Source organism: Oncorhynchus mykiss, chromosome 8 (genome assembly GCF_057628025.1).
Source record: "Oncorhynchus mykiss isolate SJ-2025 chromosome 8, ASM5762802v1, whole genome shotgun sequence".
Lineage (NCBI taxonomy): Eukaryota > Metazoa > Chordata > Actinopteri > Salmoniformes > Salmonidae > Oncorhynchus > Oncorhynchus mykiss.
In genome coordinates this window covers 52,236,831-52,261,812 of record NC_143029.1, presented here as the reverse complement: position 1 = coordinate 52,261,812, position 24,982 = coordinate 52,236,831, and the positions used below count along the sequence as shown (strand labels likewise).

General features: G+C 40.3%; 1 protein-coding gene across 1 annotated transcript in view; it reads left to right on the top strand.

Moving 5' to 3' along the window:
• LOC110530042 (potassium channel subfamily T member 2) overlaps positions 1-14,186 on the top strand; it is a 62,550-nt gene extending 48,364 nt beyond the window's left edge. Inside the window, exons 23-30 of the mRNA XM_090181880.1 lie at positions 423-534; positions 3,972-4,073; positions 4,505-4,588; positions 5,030-5,158; positions 5,416-5,436; positions 8,678-8,990; positions 11,764-11,854; positions 12,733-14,186. Coding sequence (XP_090038006.1) covers positions 423-534; positions 3,972-4,073; positions 4,505-4,588; positions 5,030-5,158; positions 5,416-5,436; positions 8,678-8,990; positions 11,764-11,854; positions 12,733-12,847 — 967 coding nt within the window. The 3' untranslated portion in view covers positions 12,848-14,186. The remainder of the gene's footprint in view (positions 1-422; positions 535-3,971; positions 4,074-4,504; positions 4,589-5,029; positions 5,159-5,415; positions 5,437-8,677; positions 8,991-11,763; positions 11,855-12,732) is intronic.
• Positions 14,187-24,982: the final 10,796 nt, after the last annotated feature.

The following is a 24,982-nucleotide window of genomic DNA, read 5'->3' as shown; positions in this document are numbered from 1 at the left end:
TTCTTGGGGACCTTCAATGCCGCAAAAATGTTTTGGTACCCTTCCCCAGATCTGTGCCACAACACAATCCTGTCTCGGCGTTCTATGGACAATTCCTTCAACTTCGTGGTTTTGTTTTGGCTCTGACATGCACTATCAACTGTGTTCCATATCATGTCCAATCAGTTGAATTTACCACAGGTGGACTCCATTGAAGTTGTAGAAATATCTCAAGGATGATTAATGGAAACGGGATGCAGTAGAGCTCAATTTCGAGTCTAACAACCTGTTTTCTCTGTCATTATTGGGTATTGTGTGTAGATTGATGAAAAAAAACATGAATTTAATACATTTTAGAATAAGGCTGTAACGTAAAATGTGGAAAATGGAAAGGGTCAGAATACATTCCGAATGTACTGTATATTGTGTTTCTTCTCACACAGGTTGTTTTCCAGTCTCAGTATCATCACGGAGCTAACCCACCCGGCCAACATGAGGTTTATGCAATTCAGAGCTAAGGACTGGTACTCTCTGGCTCTCTCTAAACTGGAGAAGGTAAAATCGTCACTGAATGTACACAAACTGTACTTCAAGGCCGGGATACAGAGCAACACACTGGACAAAGCACATTTTAAAACCCCTATAGGTCTTAGCCCTTAGATTGGCATATATACTATGCTAACATACAGTACCAGTCAAAAGTTTGGACACACCTACTCATTCAAGGGTTTTTCTTTATTTTCACTATTTTCTACATTGTAGAATAATAGTGAAGACATCAAAACTATGTAATAACACATATGGAATCATGTAGTAACCAAAAGTGTTAAACAAATTCAACTATATTTTATATTTGAGATTCTTCAAAGTACCGATCCCTTGCCTTGATGACAGCTTTGCAAACTCTTGGCATTCTCTCAACCAGCTTCACCTGGAATGCTTTTCCAACAGTCTTGAACAGATCCCACATGATCCCACATGTATGTTGAGCACTTGTTGGCTGCTTTTCATTCATTCTGTGGTCCCACTCGTCACAAACCATCTCAATTGGGTTGAGGTCGGGTGGTTGTTGGAGGGAAGGTCATCTGATGCAGCACTCCATCACTCTCCTATTTGGTCAAATAGCCCTTACACAGCCTGGAGGTGTGTTGGGTCATTGTCCTGTTGAAAAACAGATGATCGTCCCACAAAGTGCAAACTAGATGGGTCTGCATATCGCTGCAGAATTCTGTGGTAGCCATGCTGGTTAAGTGTGCCTTGAATTCTAAATAAATCGCAGACAGTGTCACCAGCGAAGCACCATCACACCTCCTCCATGCCTCATGGTGGGAACCACACATGTGGAAATCATCCATCCACCTACTCTGAGTCTCACAAAGACACGGCGGTTGGAACCAAAAATCTCAAATTTGGACTCATCAGAACAAAGGACAGAGAAACTATCGTTTCTTTTCTTGGTCTTTTACCAAATAGGGCTATCTACTGTATACCACCAATATCTTGTCACAACACAACTGATTGGCTCAAATACATTAAATTGAGAGAATGTCAAGAGTGTGCAAAGCTATCATCAGGGCAAAGGGTATATAAAATATTTTTTGATTTGTTTAACACTTTTTTGGGTACTACATGATTCCATATGTGTTATTTCATAGTTTTGACTTCTTCACTATTATTCTACAATGTAGAAAAGAGTAAAAATAAAGAAAACCCTTGAATGAGTAGGTGTGACCGAACTTTTGCCTAGTACTGTATGACATTGTTTAAAGATGGTAATAAAGTGTATAATTTAGCCATTTTATTTTGAATTTTAGAACCCCTGTAGGCATAATATATTTTTTTTAATAAATATTTGATGAAACATTGAATTTTGGCCTTTACTGCTATAGGCTAATCCATATAAACGCATTAAATAACACATTATTTAATGGCAAAACAGACAGGCAAAAATGTATTATAAGGAACAAGGTTTTGGAGTGTCTGAAAAAAATATTTAGACACTTTTTTGGTCACGTTATTTTTTGTACATTTTACCACCTATGCACATTTTGCAATTTTTACGGCCCTGTACTTGGTTACCTTCAGACGATGAAATGATGCTGTCAGTGATCTTCAGGTCAGAAAGCCGGAACACTAGAAAGAGGCCAGTGTTCCCGACTTGGAATTCCGAGTTGGATGACCGTTCAAAACAATTTTTTCCAGTCTGAGCTCGTTGTCTCGAGCGCACTGAAGTTTGAAGTCAGAGATTTTCAAGTTCCCATTTCCCAGTTGTTTAGAACACAACATATGTCCTGGACTTGGTGGAGATCGGATTCATGCTGCAGATGTCAGTAAAGTAGAAGCTCGTTGTCGTCTGTTCAGTGTGCTGCTCTATATCACGCATTGAATTGTATAGATATTTTTGCTAATTATTTCTTCAAACTATTGTGTGCAGATGTCTGTAGCTCTATAAATTCAACGTTTACACCAATGTCTTGTTGTCTCCAGCAGCAAAGGCTACTCACATTGAGTCGTCTTCAAAGCAAAAGAACAGATGGTTATACATAATTATGCAAAGATTGGACAATAGCCTACATACAGTACAAACATATTGCGTTTCCATTTCCAAAGATACTGGTAATAAACCCAAGATACAGCCACCTCCCAATTATTGTCACTATTGATAAAGATGAGCAAAACATACTGTATAAAATAAATAATACAAATACTCAGCTATATTGTATTCTAAATACTGCCTTTTTCTAAAATAATTGATGTGATTGGAAAACACATTGGGAGGGATCTTAGGCCATTCCTCGATACAGAATCTTTCCATATCCTAGATATCCTTTCATCTGAGTTTATGAATTCCACTTCAATTCAAACCACATGTTTTCAATGGGGTTTGAGATTGCCATTGCAAAAGATTGATTTTGTGGTCAATAACCATTTATTTTGTTATTTTGATGTGTGCTTAGGGTTATTGTCTTTCTGGAAGATCCACTTGCGGCCAAGTTACACGTGACCAGTGGAAGCAAAACAGCCCCATAACATAAGATTCGCAACCATATTTTACAGTATGAGGTTATTGTCTGCATATCCATCCTTCACTGGTGTGCATGGACAAAGAGCTAAACATTGTGTCATCTGACCATAGCACCGGGTACAATCCAAGTGCAAATGTAATTTAGCCTACTCCAGGCTGGTTGGTTGCTCTCAATAAAAGCCAGCTGACAAAAATTCTCTGTTGGCTTTAAATGACTTGTTAAACTAAATATTTTTCTCTGAGCAATTGTATTAGTATAAAATAATCTAATGTTCAAAGTCTTTTTGAACCTATAATATAGCTCAGTATTTGTATTGTTTCATTTATACTGTCTTTGTCTTTATCAATGGTGGCAATCATTTTGAAGGTGACTATGACCGGTGTCGTTTCCAATGGGAGCAAATTAAGCATAGTGGGCAGAACAAACAAAGATGTGGGTAGAGCCAAGCACAGGCTAACGAGATTCAAGTTAATGAGATCCTATTGGCATGTATTTCCATATTTCCGTTTGGGAATGCCTAATCTGTGAAGTGTGCATGTGCAATAACAATCTGCCCTTGCACTGCTTCTAAACAATGGCATTTTTTGAAACTTTTTGAATGGGTCAAGTCTACAAAGCTTAGTGCACTCGGTTCATAATATATTCTAGTTTTGGTAATAAAAAACTGTATTGAGATCGAATGTTTCATCGATGACAAAATGTTGGCCGTGTTTAATCTAGCTCCATCTTCTCCCACTTCCCACCACTAGACATCCTCTCATCACCATATTTGGTGGTGAGAAGAAGCTCTGAATGGATGCTACAGATTTATACACCATGTGATGCTGTCCTAACATTAGTTTGTTGGTCTTCTGTGTCCCTGACTGGTATACAGTATGTCTATGGGAGCAGAAAGAGCTTTGTGATTCCATCATGTATTGAAAAGCACTCTACAAATATGTATTAATATGACTTATTACTTATCAGAAAGAGCGGGAGAAAGGCTCCAACCTGGCTTTCATGTTCCGCCTGCCATTTGCTGCCGGGAGGGTCTTCAGTATCGGCATGCTGGACACTCTCCTCTACCAGGTAACCAGGCGGTAATAACCTGTACTGTACTGCAGCAGAGAGCATAGGAATGCTATTGGATGTATACTCGCTGTTGAGGTAGCTACCTAATTAGAGGTTTATGGTACTGTATACAGAGGCTAATCTCTTTAATTAGCCTACAGAGGCTAATTAAAACAAGGTTATCTCTGTGGCAGAGACTGGTTTTGCTGAAGGGCATGTCCTGGAGTGATTATAGTTATTTATTGTCCAAAAATGTACCAACCAGATATTTACTTTTAAAACCCTTAATGGAACATACAATGTGTTCATATGTATCCCGGTGTTCATAGGCTATAATGCTAGTTGAATTGATCATAAATGCCCCTGTTTATTAAATGACTGTGCACAAAAACACTCTTTGACATAATTTCCTTAACTTTTCTTCTGTTTGTCCTGGTCTGCTTTCCCAGTCGTTTGTCAAAGACTATATTATCTCCATCACCAGGCTGCTGCTTGGCCTGGACACCACCCCGGGCTCTGGCTTCCTCTGCTCTGTGAGTTACTCTCTGTCGGGGTGCACCTCAATAGTCTAAAGTATCTTCCTTCTCATTCCAGATGATAGGCAAAAAGGCAAGGATTTTCTTGGTTCATCCCAATAGTTTAATGCGACTTCCTCTCCTTATGTCAGAAGGAAAGAAGTAAGGAGGCTTCTGTAGACTATTTTAAGATGCACCCGTTGTACAGTAGTCCTATGTGTGACAGCACAGCAGCTAAGATCTGAGAATATACTCAGCAAACTGCCTAAGTGCATGCTTCCTTTGTCTGTCCGCATCCTTATATTGACAGGTAAGTGACTCCAGTCGGTGTACTTCTCATGGTTATAGTGTAATGCACAGTGTTTCTGGAATCTAGATCAAATATGTTGCTGCTGCAAGGAATGTGTTTTTCCTGTATAGAGAAATGGCATTAGAAATGACCTCCTCCTCACCTTTTAGATGCAGATCTCCGAGGATGACCTTTGGATCCAGACGTATGGAAGGCTCTATCAGAAACTGTGTTCCACTGTCGGTGACATTCCCATCGGCATCTACAGGACAGAATCCCAGATGGCTGATTCCTCCGAGGTGCCCTCTAGATGTTCTAATAATGTTATATCATTTGTTTGGCCGTAAAATGCCAGTTTAGGTTGAATGTTTGAGTTAATTACATATTACAGCGACATTGGTTATAGTGTCATTATGGTTCATTGAAGTGTGTGTTTTTCTTCATTTGTTACGTGACATGTTTAGTGTTTGCATGGTTTCATGATTATTTAAGCACATCACAACCCAGTAAGAGTCATTGATATTATTCCTCTTTCCTTTTTTTATTTCCCCATAAGCAATGCGAGCCATACTCCCAAGTAAGTTCCGTGAAAACCAATTAATATTCAAGCTGACATATGGAATTGTTTTAAGATGGTCATACCATGGATCATTTAAGTATTTCATGTTTTATTTTAGTTCCCCTTCAGGGATTAAAAAAATAATAAAAAATAAATGTATTTGATAAAAAATATTAAATTTGGCCTTTAGTTCCAAATCCCATGGCAACGTATTGAATAACACATTCATAAATGGCAAAAATATCTCTAGGAGATACAGTTGAAGTCGGAAGTTTACATACACTTAGGTTGGAGTCATTAAAACTCATTTTTCAACCGCTCCACAAATGTCTTGTTAACAAACTATATTTTTGGCAAGTCGGTTAGAACATCTACCTTGTGCATGACACAAGTAATTTTTCCAAGAATTGTTTACAGACATATTATTTCACTTATAATTCACTGTATTACAATTCCAGTGGGTCAGAAGTTTACATACACTAAGTTGACTGTGCCTTTCAAAGAGCTTGGGAAATTCCAGAAAATGATGTCATGTCTTTAGAAGCTTCTGAAAGGCTAATTGACCTAATTTGAGTCAATTGGAGGTGTACCTGTGGATGTATTTCAAGGCCTACCTTCAAACTCAGTGACTCTTTGATTAACATCATGGAAAATGCAAAGAAATCAGCCAAGAACTCAGAAAATAAATTGTCGACCTCCACAAGTCTGGATCATCCTTGGGAGCAATTTCCAAACGCCTGAAGGTACCATGTTCATCTGTACAAACAATAGTACGGAAGTATAAACACCATGGGACCACGCAGCCGTCATACTGCTCAGGAAGGAGACGCGTTCTGTCTCCTAGAGATGAACGTACTTTGGTGTGAAAAGTGAAAATCAATCCCAGAACAACAGCAAAGGACCTTGTGAAGATGCTGGAGGAAACAGTTACAAAAGTATCTATATCCACAATAAAAATGAGTCCTATATCGGCATAACTTGAAAGGCCACTTCTCCAAAGCCACCATAAAAAAGCCAGACTACGGTTTGCAACTGCACATGGGGACAAAGATCGAAATGAAAGAAATTTACTCTGGTCTGATGAAACAAAAATTGAACTGTTTGGCCATAATGACCATCGTTTTGTTTGGAGAAAAATGGCGGAGGCTTGCAAGCCGAAGAAAACCATCCCAACTGTGAAGCACGGAGGTGGCAGCATCATGTTGTGGGGGGTGCTTTGCTGCAGGAGGGACTGGTGCGCTTCACAAAATAGATGGCATCATGAGGCAGGAAAATTATGTGGATATATTGAAGCAGCATCTCAAGACATCAGTCAGGAAGTTAAAGCTTGGTCGCAAATGGGTCTTCCAAATGGACAATGACCCCAAGCATACTTCCAAAGTTGTGGCAAAATGGCTTAATGCAACAAAGTCAAGGTATTGGAGTGGCCATCACAAAGCCCTGACCTCAATCCTATAGAAAATGTGTGGGCAGAACTGAAAAAGCGTGTGTGAGCAAGGAGGCCTACAAACATGACTCAGTTACACCAGCTCTGTCAGGAGGAATGAGCCAACATTCACCCAACTTATTGTGGGAAGCTTGTGGGAGGTTACCCGAAATGTTTGACCCAAGTTAAACAATTTAAAGGCAATGCCACCTAATACTAATTGAGTGTATGTAAACTTCTGACCCACTGGGAATGTGATGAAATAAATAAAAGCTGAAATAAATCACTCTCTACTATTATTCTGACATTTCACATTCTTAAAGTGGTGATCCTAACTGACCTAAAACAGGGAATTTTTACTAGGATTAAATTTCAGGAATTGTGAAAAATCGAGTTTAAATGTATTTGGCTAAGGTAAACTTCCGACTTCAACTGTATAAGAAAGCTCAGGAAATATTATAGTTTTTTTTTTACAGGTTTTTAACCCAATGTTTTTGGTAGGAACAAAACTAACCTCTATACTTCCATTTTTTTTTTTAAACTGGTACCGGTTATCTTCAGACGAGTCCCGTTTGTGTTGGTCATAGGTTTGTGAGAGTCATCTTTCCATAGAGTAGTCAAATTAGTTTTTAGGCCAAACCGTTTTCATGAGAAGACCGATTTTCGGGATGTCTCATGGTCTGATAAACACTGCTGCAGCACGGGCACCTTACACTGCAGATGCGGAAGGCCGGCACAGAGGTGGATGCGGTGGACTGAGACGCAGCCCATGCAAAAAAAAAACACATACAGTGCTGTGAAAAAGTATTTGCCTCCTTTTTAATTTTCCTTACTTTTGCATATTTTTTAAACTGAATGTTATCAGATGTTTAACCAAAACCTAATATTAGATAACGGGAACCTGAGTGAACAAATAGCACAACAATGACATACTCATAAACAAATGCCCCCGTGTGAAAAAGTACACTCAATAACTGGTTGAGCCACCTTTAGCTACAATTGCTCAAACCAAACACTTCCTGTAGTTGTTGACCATTCTCACCACGCTCTTGAAGGAATTTTGTCCCACTCTTCCAAAAAAAATTAAAAAATAATGTGTATTTCAAGACACGCTGAGTAGATCATTTAAAACCCCTTTATTCACAGGCTACTTGGCTAATATTTGTCCAGGATGCAAATATGCACTTCTGTGAAGCTGCTAAACCAGCCTTGATTAATGGGAGGGTAGGTTGTTCTTGTTTTTTAATCTAATGAAATGAAATGGGAGGAAGCAAATAATCATCTCGTTCCATGGGCATCCCGGCTGGATGGGCTGTGCTGCGCTTGATTTTAAGGACACACCTCAAATATTTAACCACCCCTCCCACCTCAGTGCAAGTGAGCAGTTGATGTTAGACAGGTCAATTGCCTAACCTGGTATAAGGGGTGTAAAATTCTAGCGTGCCAGTTCTTACATGAAGAAATTGCAAACTAGCGTGCATTTGACTCTTGCGCCTCCTTAGCATCAGCCAAAAATAGAGCCCTAAGTCTCATTTTAGTGCAGATGAATTTGGATTTCCTCTGCTGTAATATGTCTTGGTTAAATTGTGCTTGACAAACGCGGTGAGACTTGCCACTGGTGGTAATGTCAGTAAGAAATCATCGTCAAAAACACTTATAAATTCTCTGGCCTCGCTCTTGATCATTTGTGAAACTTTTTGGGAATCAATTTAACTCCATATTCCTGTGTGTTTTAATTGGCTTTGTTCTGGTCATTTCATTTTACCCTGTTTCACCATGGACATACTATGGACTTAATTAATTTATATGGCATTGTGTTTTGATTGTACTCAGTCACAGCTCTCGATATGTGTCGAGGACTTTGACGACGCCAAGGAGCAGACCGACATAGAGCTCCCCCCTGTGGCCGGAGGGCTCCACCGCAGCTCCACCTCCAGCGACCCATCGGACGGGAAGGCCCCCCTGCTGAGGAGGAAGAGCATGCAGTGGGCACGAAAGCTGAGCTGGAGAGGCCCACGGGGAAACCAGAGGGGGGCTCAGAGGGGGGCCCAGCAGGGTCTGAGGGCCAGACGCTCGGAGAGACAGGAGCTGGCTGAGCTGGTCAACAACCGAATGAAGAGCCTGGGACTCTCTGCCACGGCTTACGGTGAGAGACCACACCTGGGGAGGGATGTTTTTGGGGGATTGCTAGTTGGTTTTCCAAGACCTGGAATAGAAGGCAAAATACGTTATGTGTTCGAGACATGAGACTCAGGCTTAGTTGATTAATGGATGGATGGACGACAGAGATGATTGTCAGTCAACACACTGACAAAAAAGAACAATGATAAATGCATATAATTGAACACATATTCACACGTCTCAGTTTTGCCGCATTCATCATTGTCCGTTTTTGTCTGTCAAAAGTTACACTCTAGTTAACTATTTGCATTTGCGGGAAAGGCAGACATTATGAGGTTTTAAAAGAACAATCATCTCCATTGTCCATCATCCATCCATCTCCATTGTCCATCATCCATCACTGGGTGTCCATATCGATGACGTGATAGAACGCTACATTTGAGCTTTTCCCATGAGATTGATTGATTTAATTGACAATTTCAAAACACAATGCAGCCAGAAATGCATAATAAAATGTGTTGAGCATAACACTACAAAAGTTTAAAAATATATATTTACATTGTGGTCCTCTTCAGCACATTGAACATTTTACACATTCATAGTTAAATGCTGATCTGTAGTAAACGTCACGTGGTCAAAAGAATTCAACAACTGTGCAAAGACCAAAACAATAACAGATTTAAATAGTCCACCAGATGGCAGTGGTTGCACTCCTTGGGAATAGCTCACAGAACTAATCATCCAGCGACCATCACTGTCCAAACCACGTTGGCTGCGACGACTTGCAAGTAGACTGGTTTCACCTTGCCTTGCAAATATTTCCACTGCTTCGCCATCCTCGCTGAGTCAAGTCACCTCCCTGCAGCTCCTCAGTCATCAGTCCCTGCTCTGAACCAGCCCGAGTAATCTCCCGTGGTGTTCTTCAGGCTGAATAGTCTCCCAGTAATTGCACATAAAAACACAAAATACACTGAACAAAAATATAAATGCAACATGTAAAGTGTTGGTCCTGTGTTTCATGAGCTGAAATAAAAGATAGCAGAAATTTTCCATACACACACACAAACATATTTCTCCCAAATTTTGTGCACACATTTGTTTACATCCCTGTTAGTGACAATTTCTCCTTTGCCAAAATAATTAATCCACCTGACAGGTGTGGCATACTGTATCGATAAACTGATTAAACGGCATGATCATTACACAAGTGCACCTTGTGCTGGGGACAATAAAAGGTCACTCTAAAACATAATGCAACAGATGTGCAATTAGCATGCTGACTGCAGGAAAGTCCACTGCTTGCTCGTCATTCTCACCAGGGTCTTGACCTTATTGGCAGGCTGGAGAAGTGTGCTCTTCACAGATAATCTCTGTTTTAACTGTAGATGGCAGACAGCATAGCGTGTATGGCGTCATGTTGGCAAGCAGTTTACTTAAGTGAACATTGTGAACAGAGTACCCCATTGTGTCGGTGGGGTTAAGGTATGGGCAGGCATAAGCTACAGACAATGAACACAATTGCATTTTATTGATGGCAATTTGAATGCACAGAGATACCGTGACTAGATCCTGGGCCCATTGTCGAGCTGCATGAGGCAAATGGTGGTCACACCAGATACTGACTGGTATTCTGATCCATGCCCCTGATCCACGGACCTTTTTTTAAAAGTGTCTGTGACAAACAGATACATATCTGTATTCCCAGTCATGTGAAATCCATAGATACATGTATTTCAATTGACAGATTTCATTATATGAACTGTTGCTCAGTAAAATCTTTGAAATTGTTGCATGTTGCTTTTATATTTTTGTTCAGTGTATAACAAAATTACCTGGCACACTTAGCCCTATGCTAACACAATATCAGCTGGCCACGATTATTTTCTGTATCAAATTCCGTATCACTCAATCAAAGATCTTAAACTTTATATCCATCAAACAATGGCATGTGGTGGAAAAAGTACCCAATTGTCATATTTGAGTAAAGTAAAGATACTGTAAAATAAAATGACTCAAGTGAAAGTCATCCAGTAAAATACTATTTGAGTAAAAGTCTACAAGTATTTGATTTTAAATATACTGAAGTATCAAAATTAAATGTCATTGCTAAAATATACTTAATTATTAAACGTAAAAGTATAAATCATTTCAAATTCCTTATAATAAGCAAACCAGAGGGCACCATTTAAAAAAAAAATGTTTTGAAGATAGCCAGAGGCACACTCCATCACTCAGACATAATTGACAAACAAAGCATTTGTGTTTCGTGAGTCCTTATTAAGATCCGAGGCAGTAGGGATGACCAGGGATATTCTCTTGAGAAGTGTTTGAATTGGACCCTTTTCCTGTCCTGCTAGGTATTCGAAATGTAACAAGTACTTTTGAGTGTCAGGGAAAACGTATGGAGTAAAACGTACATTATTTTATTTAGGAATGTCGTGAAGTAAAAGTTGTCAAAAATATAAATAGTAAAGTACAGACTACTTAGTAAGTAGTACTTTAAATACTTTACACCACTGCTTACAATAGGTCAACTTGGCCAACAGATGGATATTTTAAACCTCATGGATATTTTAAACCTCTTGACTAGGCTACCAGCTGGACGTGCTAGCATAGGACGTATGGGAAAAGCGAACATGTAGCATTCTATCGTGTTCAACTACGTCGACAATTCTAATTGGCTGATGCAAATTTTGAGATGGATAAAAAGTTTAAGTTTAAACCTTATCAAGAGTTCACAAGTATGAACAGGACCTATGATCACTAGGACCTATGATTGCTGTTTTTTCCTATTCTAGATGACATGAGCGAGAACCAGAGCACTCATTCCCACACATATGTGTTGATCAACCCACCTCCTGACACCAAACTGGAACTGAATGACATAGTGTAAGTATGGCAATAAGTAGTTAAGTATGGGCTAAAGACACACCCAAACATTTGACGATGTGCGCACGAAAGCATGAAACACAGAGAATCTCACTGCCAATAGGTACTTATTACAGTGGAAGGCCATTCCTTCTCTTGCTAGAACAAAAGTTGTACCTGCTGCGTGACGACCCCGTAACAATGAACCTACCAATTAAGAAAAAGAGGGCATTTTCTCCGTACATCCACGGATGAGCCAGTCACACTTCATATGCAATGTAGGCTATGGGATGGTAGCACAACACTAAATACTTCCTCCAAGCTAGCTAACCACTGTAGCTAGTATTGACATAATAATTCAATCACAATGGATAAGCTACTTCCATGAAACAGCTGCCAGTGCTAGCTGCCGAGTTAGTGCAGTGTCCTAGCTAGCAATGGATGTGCTAGCTAAACATTTGGCTATGGGCTGGTACTGGCAGTATGGGATCATAGAGAGTGAATGAAATTATTTCTTCGTCATCTTGCTATATAGCTGTGGCCATCTGACTAGTATCAATAAGGGCTTTCTAGAAACATTAGCGCAGATAGCTTGGAAGCTAGACATTAAGCAATACGCACGGATATGCATTGCTAAACAACGCTACTGCCACCTTCTGGTTTATTTTAACAAGGCTGAGTGGCTGACGACTTCCAAGGTCTCCCAAGGAGTTTGACTGCCGACACTCTGTTCAATGTTCTAATGGTGTGTCAGAGCTTAAACCAGATCATAAAAGTCAAGAATCAAGAATGTCTCCTACTCGATATTACTCCCATTTCCATCTTATTTTGTGGATAAACAAATGTTTGGAAATATCAAACCACTCCGAGTGAGAGGAATTCTCCATCCTATTTTACAGGTATATCATCCGTTCAGATCCCGTGGGGTATGTCCCTAAGGCTGGTGACAGCAGAGAGAGTCTGGGAAGCAACACCTGTCTTGGGGAGCACACCAAGACAGAGTCTTCTTTTTGATCCATACCTACACACAACCTGCCTTTACAGTAGTATTGGGTGGTTAAAGGGATCATTATTTTTTTTTGCACTGCTACATCCTTGCTGGGAGATTCTGGACGTTAAATTAGAAAATAATAATAATAAAACTGGCTAAATAACCAACTAATGTAAAACGGTTAGGATGAAATGACAACATCGAAAAATTAGCTAAAACCTCAACAAAGTGAACCATCCCTTTTAATGGCATAATTATGTTATGTGCTACAATTCACATTGCATTGCGCAGAGCATGGGGTGGTGCAAATCAATATAATCTTGGAATGTATCATCCCCATACTTTATCTACTTTTCAATTAACATAGATATACGTGTGTCTTAAACTGTATCTCTCTCTTTCACAATGTGGCCTTTCCAGAGGATAAACTCAGTTTAGGAACTCAATGATTTTAAAGACACTCCATGGTCAAAACTCTTCTAGGAGAGCAGAGTCCCTGCTCATCTTCCAAATATGTCTGAAACCCTATCTCGTCAAATAGTATTTTGGTATGGTATAATCCCACAGCATTCATACCCCCACTTCACCCCTCACCCCAAATATTGGTTGCCTTTCATGAAATAACCCTCACACTTGATCCCCTCCCCCCCATCCAAATAGCACTGACTTTGCTGATAGCTACTTTATTGAGAAAGAATGTACTTAGTATGACTGGGAGGTGAGGAAATCACACATATCTAGCTTAAGATGAATGCACTAGCTGTATGTCGCTCTGGATAAGAGCATCTGCTAAATAACTCAAATGTAAATTGTGGTATTTATTTGCATGTTTGAGGGGTGGTGACTGAACTGTTTGGGTTGCTATGCAAAAATCTGTCCTCATAGTTTACAGTATAGAGCTCGCCAGCTTGTAGTCCTAAAGAAACGCAGAAATGAGTAACCTCTGGTTCGTTCAACCATTGCTATGGCGGAAATGAATGGGGAAAGAATGGGGTTTCGGGATAAACGTCGGGAAAAAAGTCTGAGGTTAACACAGGCTTAGGAGATCTTATATACATTGTGTTCCAGAACAAAACTTATAAGATCTCTGTTTACCACAGACGTTATTTTAGCAGTTTATCAATACAAAAACCCCATTCATTTCCCCATAGGCTTTGCCCAACGAGCCATGGCAGAGTTAGTGCCTACAAAAAGACGCCACATTGCTCTATTACTATTGCTCTCTATACCTCATGATATCATATTTACTGTTTATTTACTCATTTGTATAGTCATGTGAATCATGCATTGTACTATACTCATCTGTTGAATGTTTGTTGTCATTCATATTGACTGTCATAAATAATGGAATGTTTACTCTCATTATCTTTGCACACTTTGAATGCAAATAGATTCCTGAACTTGTGGGGAACTCTTTCCTTCATTAGCTTTTAAGTTTATTTAGACTGGGATTTAATGCAAGGCATGTTGGTGCACAGCGCACTAACATACTTTTAAAGGAAATTATGGTTGAGCCAAAATGCACAGTGTTTACCATGAATGCAATAGTACGATGGGGGAAATGCGGGGATAATGCCTTTAAAAGGCGCATTATCGGCTGTATAGTGCACCACGCTTTGCATTAAATATATTTATTTTTTTGACAGGGACAGTGCACATTACTCAACACGATTATCACGATGACGGAAGCCATAATAGTATTCAAAAGTAGGCCTACAGAGTGGCCATAGAAACAACTCATTTTCTGTGAATATATATATATATATATGTCTTTTAGTTATTCTAGTCTGCAGGTGAGGAGTGTTTTTTGGACTCCGGTATCTCCTGGGTCTGTGATGTGGGCGGTGCCAAAGGCATGGAGTACTGGAGATAAAGCTCTCTGTATTGGAGTGGGTGGGTGGTGGATGTGAGAGAGAGAGCACACGTGTCTATCTGTGCATGTGCAGGCACGCTTGTGTGTGTGTGTGTGTGGTTAAAGTTTGTGTGTGTGTGTGTGTGTGTGTGGCATTAGGCTTAAGAGCTCAGAGGAAGACAGTAGAAAATCCCTGAGGGAGGGAGATGGCAGACTGACAGCTTTACAATGCCCCTGGGAGAGGTATCTAAAGTAGGACTCACATTTATTAGACAGTAATGTACAGCTTAGTTGGTGTGATAAAATCACAACTGTCCAAACACAGACTGTATATGAAGTTGCAAATTGGAATTCTAGGTGACAGAAGCAGTCCTTGGCAATGGCTTGTGCTATGTCATCTCTCGTCGACAAATACAATCGGGAAAATGTTACATCCTTCCTAGGACCAATAGCATCCTCTGTAATTCATTATCTAGAACACCAAATAATCATCTTTTGTTATGCTGTTTTCAATTTTTTTTGTCCTATTACACACCCACCATTTGAGATTCACACAACAACACACCCAACATCAGTGAGCCTCCCAAGGGAGATTTAGAACTGTGCCGAGAACAAGACACATAGCTGTTCTTTGATTTGCAGCAATAGCCCACATACTCCACCTCATTGGCGCTCCACAGCTGCCTCTGCCAATGCTAGAACATCTAAGTCTGAATTCACTCAAAGGAAGATCAGTGAAAATCAGCATAAAATAATATTGGGGAAAGTAATCCAATGTTTTTTTTTGTCAAGATTTGGATCTATTCCGCTTCACTCTGCTTCCTTCACACTCTTTCATATTTTCCTTGAATTAGTTCATAAAGAATGAATCAAAACACGTCTCATCAGCACCACTCATCTCATTGCAGAAACATCATCTTCAAAAAGAAACAGCCTTTTTAAAAAAAGGACAGGTCCTTAATGAAGAGCTGCTAAAATGCATACATACCTGGAAACAGCAGGGGACACATAAGGTAGTGGACTATCGGGGAGCTTACAGTCACATTAAAAAGTTGCTAATGTCTTCGGCTGATGTCTTTCACCGCTGAGGTGTCAACGCCTCTTCAAGTGGTGGTCTCCTGAGCCACAGCAAACGATCCCTTCACGTAATCTCAGTCGTTGTGGTCTCGTAAATAAAAAAAACTACAACCTCATCTCTGCTTATGAGGGCGGCGCTTGCTGCTCGCGTGCCACTTCAATATGCAAATTCAAGCCTTAATTGTAGCCATGGGAATCTTGTAAGAGCGAGGGAAGAAGAAGAGTCATCGGGGAAACAAACATCAAGGCCTGTGCGCTGACAGTGATGGTAGTTTAGATCTAAGACTCAATGGCATTTATTTACCTGCCTGGGGAGAGAGAAGGGGGATAGAGAAAAGGGGAGAGAGAGAGAGACGGGAAGAGAGATGGAGAAGGAAAGAGAACGTTTAGATCTGAGACCCAAGGGTACTTCTTTACCTACAATGGTGTGAGACGGGGGGAGAGGTGGGAGGGGGAGAAGGAGAGAGAGAGCAGACTACAGAGACCAGCTGTCGTGTGAAGACACATTTTCACACACTTTGTGAAATGTGTTTTATGTACAGTATAAGGGATGAATACTGATATCAGTGGTGATTGCTTTTCAATGGCTGTTTTATCCAATATAATCATGCACATACATAGTTGTACTAAAATCATGTCTTTCTATGATAATATATCAATAGACAAATGTATTTCAACAATTTTGGGGGGGGCAGGTCCTCCATGTACTGTACCTAGTAAAGGTTACACCGTTGGTTACTATCACAGTGTTCATCGAGGTGACATTGTTGCCTACTTTGAATTGACACAATGAGCACAAAGCACAAAGACTTGTTTATACCTGCCGTTAACATGCGTCATTTGCCCTGATCTTTTCAACATTCTGATTTTGCCCACCTTCTCAGAAATATGTCTACACATGGGATTAAAATGTGTCTCATATCCATCCACTGTGTTCGCATTGTGACCAGATTTCCTATATGCAAATAATTTGATAGGTGTTCTTAAATAATATTTTAAGACGCATATTGATGCCGTAAGTCAATGGTGCCACCTCTCAATCACTTTAGAAGGCGAGATAACGATAGAAATGGTTTCACTGTCCAGATCTGTCTATACTTGTAAGATATCCAGACACAATGCGTGCCTGACTACCTCCCGAGGTGGTCAGGAAGATCACAATCAGATCACAATCTTTTAATCGTCTACACCTGTTTTATAGGTTTTATTTATTCACACCAAAGAAGATAAGTGAAAGACAAAACAGTACAGATAAAAACAAGGTAAAAACAGTGTGCAGGTGAGTTTGGAAACCCAAGAGTTTTTATATGAAAATCACACCCCGCAAAAACGATGTACAACGACGATGATGTTTTGGCAATGTGAAGATATCAATTCCAGAGTATGGAACCTCTGTATCTGATAGAGAGGTGACAATGTGTGGTGCGGCAGTGGGGAGGGTGAAGGTTATCGGAGTGTCTTGTGTTGTATGCATGGATTTGGAAGAATCGATTGAAGGGTTTGGGTAGGATGTCTGGGAGGTATGTGTATTTGTAAATGAAGGTGCATAATTGGATATTGAGTTTCTTAAACAGAGAGGCAGATGGAGCCAAGTAATTAGAGGGGATGGCTAGCCTTGCAAATTTATTTTAGATGAGTAAATTGTCTAATTCCATTTGGGCATGAGATAAAAAATAAAAAACAACACTCAGCTTGATTGTTTAAAAAAAAAAGTGTCACCAAATTGAATATTTTTTAGAGCAGAATCTGTTGGTATTGTTTGCATTAAAGGCATGAAATTATTTTAAAATAATCAATATAGTGACAGTCAGCTGTCAGCTTCAATGATTGTTGACTAATTAGAAAATGGGAAGACAGTGGGCATGTGCATGCACCCCTTCTCACCTGTGCACTCGTTCACCCCCCTCAAAGATTAAAAGTAGTGGATTGTTGTAAATGTATTGGTAGACAATTAATCTACATCTACCCAATTCTTTTGCATCTTTAAGATGAGTTAAGGTGAGTGGCCAGAGCTAGCAATAAATGGGATGCAGCTCAAAATGACATGGCTAACGAATGACAGCAGGATGCCTCTTGCTTCCAACAAGTTTAGGATGGGATGTCGATTGCTTTGCTATCTAAAATCAAAATAATTCTTAACTGCTGAAATTACTGCAATACTGTTAATATATTTTGATCACTTTTCATGTAATTTTGGCCAGATGATAGGCTCACTCACTGATCCAAACAACATCGGAAGAAAAGTGTGAACCTCTTATGAACGTTAGCTCTGGTGTACGGCTACTTGTAGATTGTAAATTACAATTTTATACTACGACATTTATCGTGATACAAGGCGAGACCCAGATGCAGACACAGGGGGCAGATGGTTGGAGTTTTTTAATAATTCAAAAGAAGTAGGCAAGAGAATGGTCGTGGACAGGAAAAAAGGTCCAAACCAGTTCAAAGTCCAGGAGGTACAGAGTGGCAGACAGGCTCGAGGTCAAGGCAGGCAGAATGGTCAGGCAGGCGGGTACAGAGTCGAGACACAGGCAAGGGTCAAAACTGGGAGGACTAGAAAAAGGAGAATGGCAAAGGCAGAGGTACGGGAAAAGACGCTGGTTGACTTGGACATACAAGACGAACTGGCACAGAGAGACAGGAAACACATGGATACATACACTGGGAAAGACAAGCGACACCTGGAGGGGGTGGAGACAATAACAAGGACAGGTGAAGGAGATCAGGGTGTGACAACATTACTAACTAGCTAGGTAATTATTCAGTGTCTAAACCAGCCTGATTTCAGTGATCTGTAGCATGTTATCTTGAATAGGCCAAGTCAGCTACGATACTTACAGTGCCTTGCGAAAGTATTCGGCCCCCTTGAACTTTGCGACCTTTTGCCACATTTCAGGCTTCAAACATAAAGATATAAAACTGTATTTTTTTGTGAAGAATCAACAACAAGTGGGACACAATCATGAAGTGGAACGACATTTATTGGATATTTCAAACTTTTTTAACAAATCAAAAACTGAAAAATTGGGCGTGCAAAATTATTCAGCCCCCTTAAGTTAATACTTTGTAGCGCCACCTTTTGCTGCGATTACAGCTGTAAGTCGCTTGGGGTATGTCTCTATCAGTTTTGCACATCGAGAGACTGACATTTTTTCCCATTCCTCCTTGCAAAACAGCTCAAGCTCAGTGAGGTTGGATGGAGAGCATTTGTGAACAGCAGTTTTCAGTTCTTTCCACAGATTCTCGATTGATTCAGGTCTGGACTTTGACTTGGCCATTCTAACACCTGGATATGTTTATTTTTGAACCATTCCATTGTAGATTTTGCTTTATGTTTTGGATCATTGTCTTGTTGGAAGACAAATCTCCGTCCCAGTCTCAGGTCTTTTGCAGACTCCATCAGGTTTTCTTCCAGAATGGTCCTGTATTTGGCTCCATCCATCTTCCCATCTATTTTAACCATCTTCCCTGTCCCTGCTGAAGAAAAGCAGGCCCAAACCATGATGCTGCCACCACCATGTTTGACAGTGGGGATGGTGTGTTCAGCTGTGTTGCTTTTACGCCAAACATAACGTTTTGCATTGTTGCCAAAAAGTTCAATTTTGGTTTCATCTGACCAGAGCACTTTCTTCCACATGTTTGGTGTGTCTCCCAGGTGGCTTGTGGCAAACTTTAAACAACACTTTTTATGGATATCTTTAAGAAATGGCTTTCTTCTTGCCACTCTTCCATAAAGGCCAGATTTGTGCAATATACGACTGATTGTTGTCCTATGGACAGAGTCTCCCACCTCAGCTGTAGATCTCTGCAGTTCATCCAGATCAGTTCATCCAGACACAATCATGAAGTGGAACGACATTTATTGGATATTTAAAACTTTTTTAACAAATCAAAAACTGAAAAATTGGGTGTGCAAAATTATTCAGCCCCTTTACTTTCAGTGCAGCAAACTCTCTCCAGAAGTTCAGTGAGGATCTCTGAATGATCCAATGTTGACCTAAATGACTAATGAGGATAAATACAATCCACCTGTGTGTAATCAAGTCTCCGTATAAATGCACCTGCACTGTGATAGTCTCAGAGGTCCGCTAAAAGCGCAGAGAGCATCATGAAGAACAAGGAACACACCAGGCAGGTCCGAGATACTGTTGTGAAGAAGTTTAAAGCCGGATTTGGATACAAAAAGATTTCCCAAGCTTTAAACATCCCAAGGAGCACTGTGCAAGCGATAATATTGAAATGGAAGGAGTATCAGACCACTGCAAATCTACCAAGATCTGGCCGTCCCTCTAAACTTTCAGCTCATACAAGGAGAAGACTGATCAGAGATGCAGCCAAGAGGCCCATGATCACTCTGGATGAACTGCAGAGATCTACAGCTGAGGTGGGAGACTCTGTCCATAGGACAACAATCAGTCGTATATTGCACAAATCTGGCCTTTATGGAAGAGTGGCAAGAAGAAAGCCATTTCTTAAAGATATCCATAAAAAGTGTTGTTTAAAGTTTGCCACAAGCCACCTGGGCGACACACCAAACATTTGGAAGAAAGTGCTCTGGTCAGATGAAACCAAAATTGAACTTTTTGGCAACAATGCAAAACGTTATGTTTGGCGTAAAAGCAACACAGCTGAACACACCATCCCCACTGTCAAACATGGTGGTGGCAGCATCATGGTTTGGGCCTGCTTTTCTTCAGCAGGGACAGGGAAGATGGTTAAAATTGATGGGAAGATGGATGGAGCCAAATACAGGACCATTCTGGAAGAAAACCTGATGGAGTCTGCAAAAGACCTGAGACTGGGACGGAGATTTGTCTTCCAACAAGACAATGATCCAAAACATAAAGCAAAATCTACAATGGAATGGTTCAAAAATAAACATATCCAGGTGTTAGAATGGCCAAGTCAAAGTCCAGACCTGAATCCAATCGAGAATCTGTGGAAAGACCTGAAAACTGCTGTTCACAAATGCTCTCCATCCAACCTCACTGAGCTTGAGCTGTTTTGCAAGGAGGAATGGGAAAAAATGTCAGTCTCTCGATGTGCAAAACTGATAGACATACCCCAAGCGACTTACAGCTGTAATCGCAGCAAAAGGTGGCGCTACAAATATTAACTTAAGGGGGCTGAATAATTTTGCACGCCCAATTTTTCAGTTTTTGATTTGTTAAAAAAGTTTGAAATATCCAATAAATGTCGTTCCACTTCATGATTGTGTCCCACTTGTTGTTGATTCTTCACAAAAAAATACAGTTTTATATCTTTATATTTGAAGCCTGAAATGTGGCAAAAGGTCGCAAAGTTCAAGGGGGCCGAATACTTTCGCAAGGCACTGTAGGTCAGGGATGTTCAAGCTAGCGTTTTCAAATTGGGCATGCTAGCTAATGTAAAAAAAAATGTGGAAATGAACTATTTTCCTTAAGTAATCATACAATATGTTTACATTACAATCCTTGAACCTTTGTTAATCGAAATCTATATGGATGACCTTGCTGATGTGTCCTCTACTGTACTTCCTATACATATTGCTGATGATACCAACTTGTTTTATCACTCAATAATTTCAATTCACTAATCAATGAAGCCAACTCAGGCATGGCAAAATGTTCGGAATGGTTCAGATAAACAAATAAACTTTAAATGTAAAAAAATATTCACCTTCATTGTAATCACTGTTAAGAATAATAAATATTGTGGGTAAGCATGAGAGCATCAGCTGTTCTGGATGACTGTGATCACATTCTTCGCAGCAGATGTGAGTTAAACCTTTAAACAGGTCAGCGTTCACAAGGCCATCGGGCCAGACGGATTATTCAACATGCGCTGACCAACCGACAAGTCTTCATTTTTTTAACCTCTCCCTGTCTGAGTCTGTAATACCAACATGTTTCAAGCAGACAACCATAGTCCCTGTGCCCAAGAACACTAAGGTAACCAGCCTAAAATACTACCGACCCGTAGCACTCACGTCTGTAGCCATGAAATGCTTTGAATAGGCTGGTCATGGCTCACATCAACACCATTATCGTAGAAACCCTAGACCCACTCCGATTTGCATACATAATAAAACCATATTGGTGCTCATATACAGTGCATTCGAAAAGTATTCAGACCGCTTGACTTTTTCCACATTTTGTTACTTTAGCCTTATTCTAAAATAAAAAATGTTCCACAATAACCCATAAATAACCCAAAAAATAAAGTGACAGTTTAACAGTTCTCTTTTTTAAATTTGAGCAAATTTACTAAAAATAAAAAACAGAAATACCTTATTTACATAAGTATTCAGACCCTTTGCTATGAGACTCGAAATTGAGCTCAGGTGCATCCTGTTTCCATCGATCATCCTTGAGATTTTTCTACAACTTCATTGGAGTCCACCTGTGGTAAATTCAATTAATTGGACATGATTTGGAAAGGCACACCTGTCTATATAAGGTCCCACAGTTGACAGTGCATGTTAGAGCAGGAATTATCCATAGAGCTCCGAGACAGGAATGATTTCCATCATTCTTAAATTGAAGAAGATTGGAACCACCAAGACTCTTCCTGGAGCTGGCCGCCCGGCCAAACTGAGCAATCGGGGGAGAAGGGACTTGGAGTTCCTCTGTGGAGCTCCAGAGTTCCTCTGTGGATATGGGAGAACCTTCCAAAAGGACAACCATCTTTGCAGCACTCCACCAATCAGTCCTTTATGGTAGAGTGGCCAGACAGAAACCACTCCTCAGTAAAAGGCAAATGACAGACCGCTTGGATTTTGCCAAGAGGCACCTAAAGGACTCTGAGAAAGAAGATTCTCTGGTCTGATGAAACCAAGATTGATCTATTTGGCCTGAATGCCAAGCATCACATTTGTAAGAAACCTGGCACCATCTCTACGGTGAAGCATGGTGGTGGCAGCTTCATGCCGTGGGGATGTTTTTCAGTGGCAGGGACTGGGAGACTAGTCAGGATTGAGGGAAATATGAACAGAGCAAAGTATAGAGAGATCCTTGATGAAACCATGCTCCATAGCGCTCAGGACCTCAGACTAGGGCGAAGGTTCACCTTCCAACAGGACAACGACCCTAAGCACACAGCCAAGCCAACGCAGGAGTGGCTTCGGGACAAGTCTCTGAATGTCCTTGAGTGGCCCAGCCAGAGCCTGGACTTGAACCCAATCCAACATCTCTGAAAATAGCTTTGCAGCGATGCTCCACATCCAACCTGACAGAGCTTAAGAGTATCTGCAGAGAAGAATGGGAGAAACTCCCCAAATACAGGTGTGCCAAGCTTGTAGCTTCATACCCAAGAAGACTCGAGGCTGTAATCGCTGCCAAAGGTGCTTCAACAAAGTACTGAATAAAGGGTCTAAATACTTATGTAAATGGGATATTTCCGTTCTTTATTTGTAATAAATTCCCCCCCCAAAAAAGCATTTTTTTCTTAGTGAAAAACAGTTTAATCCATTTTAGAATAAGGATGTAACGCATAATGTGAACAAAACATTCAGATTTAAATATATTATAGAACAAGTGTCTGACATGTAGAATATGGAACTTATTCACATCATCTCCACGGGGCCCTGTCAATTATAGCTGATTTCATGGATGAACTATCGCCAAAACTCAGGGAGGAATTCGATCACCAGTTGCTTGAGTTTGTGCCTGAGTTCAAGAAGAATAACAAGGGACCACAGTAAAATTTATGTTCTGTTGTTCTGACCCTCAACTACTTTTCTCCTTCCCGCCTTCTGACACCCTGGTGGTGTCATGACTGTCCTGTGAGGAGCCGAATGGGTCAGATCAGCTTGGCAATAGATGACAGTAACCAGACCCTCTCTCACCCACAGAGGGGGGAGGAGGGAGCTGGTGGGGGGTTGACACCTCATGCTCTGTTGTAAATTAAAGGAGAGGAGATCCAGGGTCTCCCTCTCCAAATTCACACATGAATGTGTCTTTGTTCACCGAAGCTCTTAACACGTTCTAAATTGAATACTGGAACAAGATTTCTAACATAGAACGTGGGAAATGGTCTAGAGGCGATCTAGAGAATAATATTGTCATATTGGTTGTTATTTTGAGATGTCATTAAAATGTTATAAAGGAAATATTGTAACGTTAAAAGTATATACACTACATGTATGAAATCTCCATCCTCTACATTGTGCATGAAATATGGAAAATGATGCAAGTATTTTTGTTAAGATAGGGATGTGATTTTAGGAGCCATCAGAGATATTTGTTTTCTATAAACTTTGCACAGTAAGTAGCCACGCCCCGAGTGAGGTCAGAGAGCGTGTTAGCCTGACGGAACCGTCCCTTTCGACCAGAGTGCATAAAAGGATTGGTAAAGAAATTAACATTTAGACCAGAGAGGCGTGTAGCTGCAGCTCACGTACAAAGTGGTTTGAACTCTGAAATCTCAACACGAGGTAGAGACAAGAACGTCACCTCCCGGACAATCACTGGTACGGCTGATTAGCGGTCCTAAGTAAAGTATATAGAAAAGCGAATTTAAGTGGGACCATTCTACTACTCTTCAAACCATCCTATTCCACTACTCTTCTCAAGTCACCATATTCTACTACTCTCTGGTTAGCTTATCTTCCAAGGAGCATCTTCCAGAGTGAACAACAGTAGGAGACGGGGACGGCCATTTTTGGACAATCAGAGCCTTTCAAGCATGCCGCGGAAAGACCCAACACTCTTCCTAAGAAGGCCTGGTTCCAACAGTGATAAACCCGCAAACAAAGGCATTAAAACGTAAATAAATTAATGATTTCTTACTCCAAACGGGTGGCGGTTTGTGTGCAATGTATATGATTTACTGTCAGAGTTGTTCCTAAAATGTATCAATGATAAGTGTCTCCCTCCCTCTCTATCTCCTTTGTAATAAGCCGCCGTATGTTGTCAGTCCACTAGGGACCTTTTTCTGATGTATGAAGTGTGTATGTTTATCCTGTGTTATCATCTAGTTATCTAGTAAATAAATAATTAAACCAATTAGTGTAGTACTGAATCATAAGGCTGGGGTTTTTGCAGATGCAAGGAGGTTATGACTGTTCAGAATGATGATATGAAAAGAGGTTATGATTAATACGTTGACTGATTTATGGATGTGACCTTTTAGAGTTTATTTCGGGAGATGGTAACTCTTTAAACAACTGCTCTCGTGGTGCACCACATTCCTAATGAGTTCATTGTTACCTGATTTATTTAATTTAAACATAGTTGATTCGATTAATAAA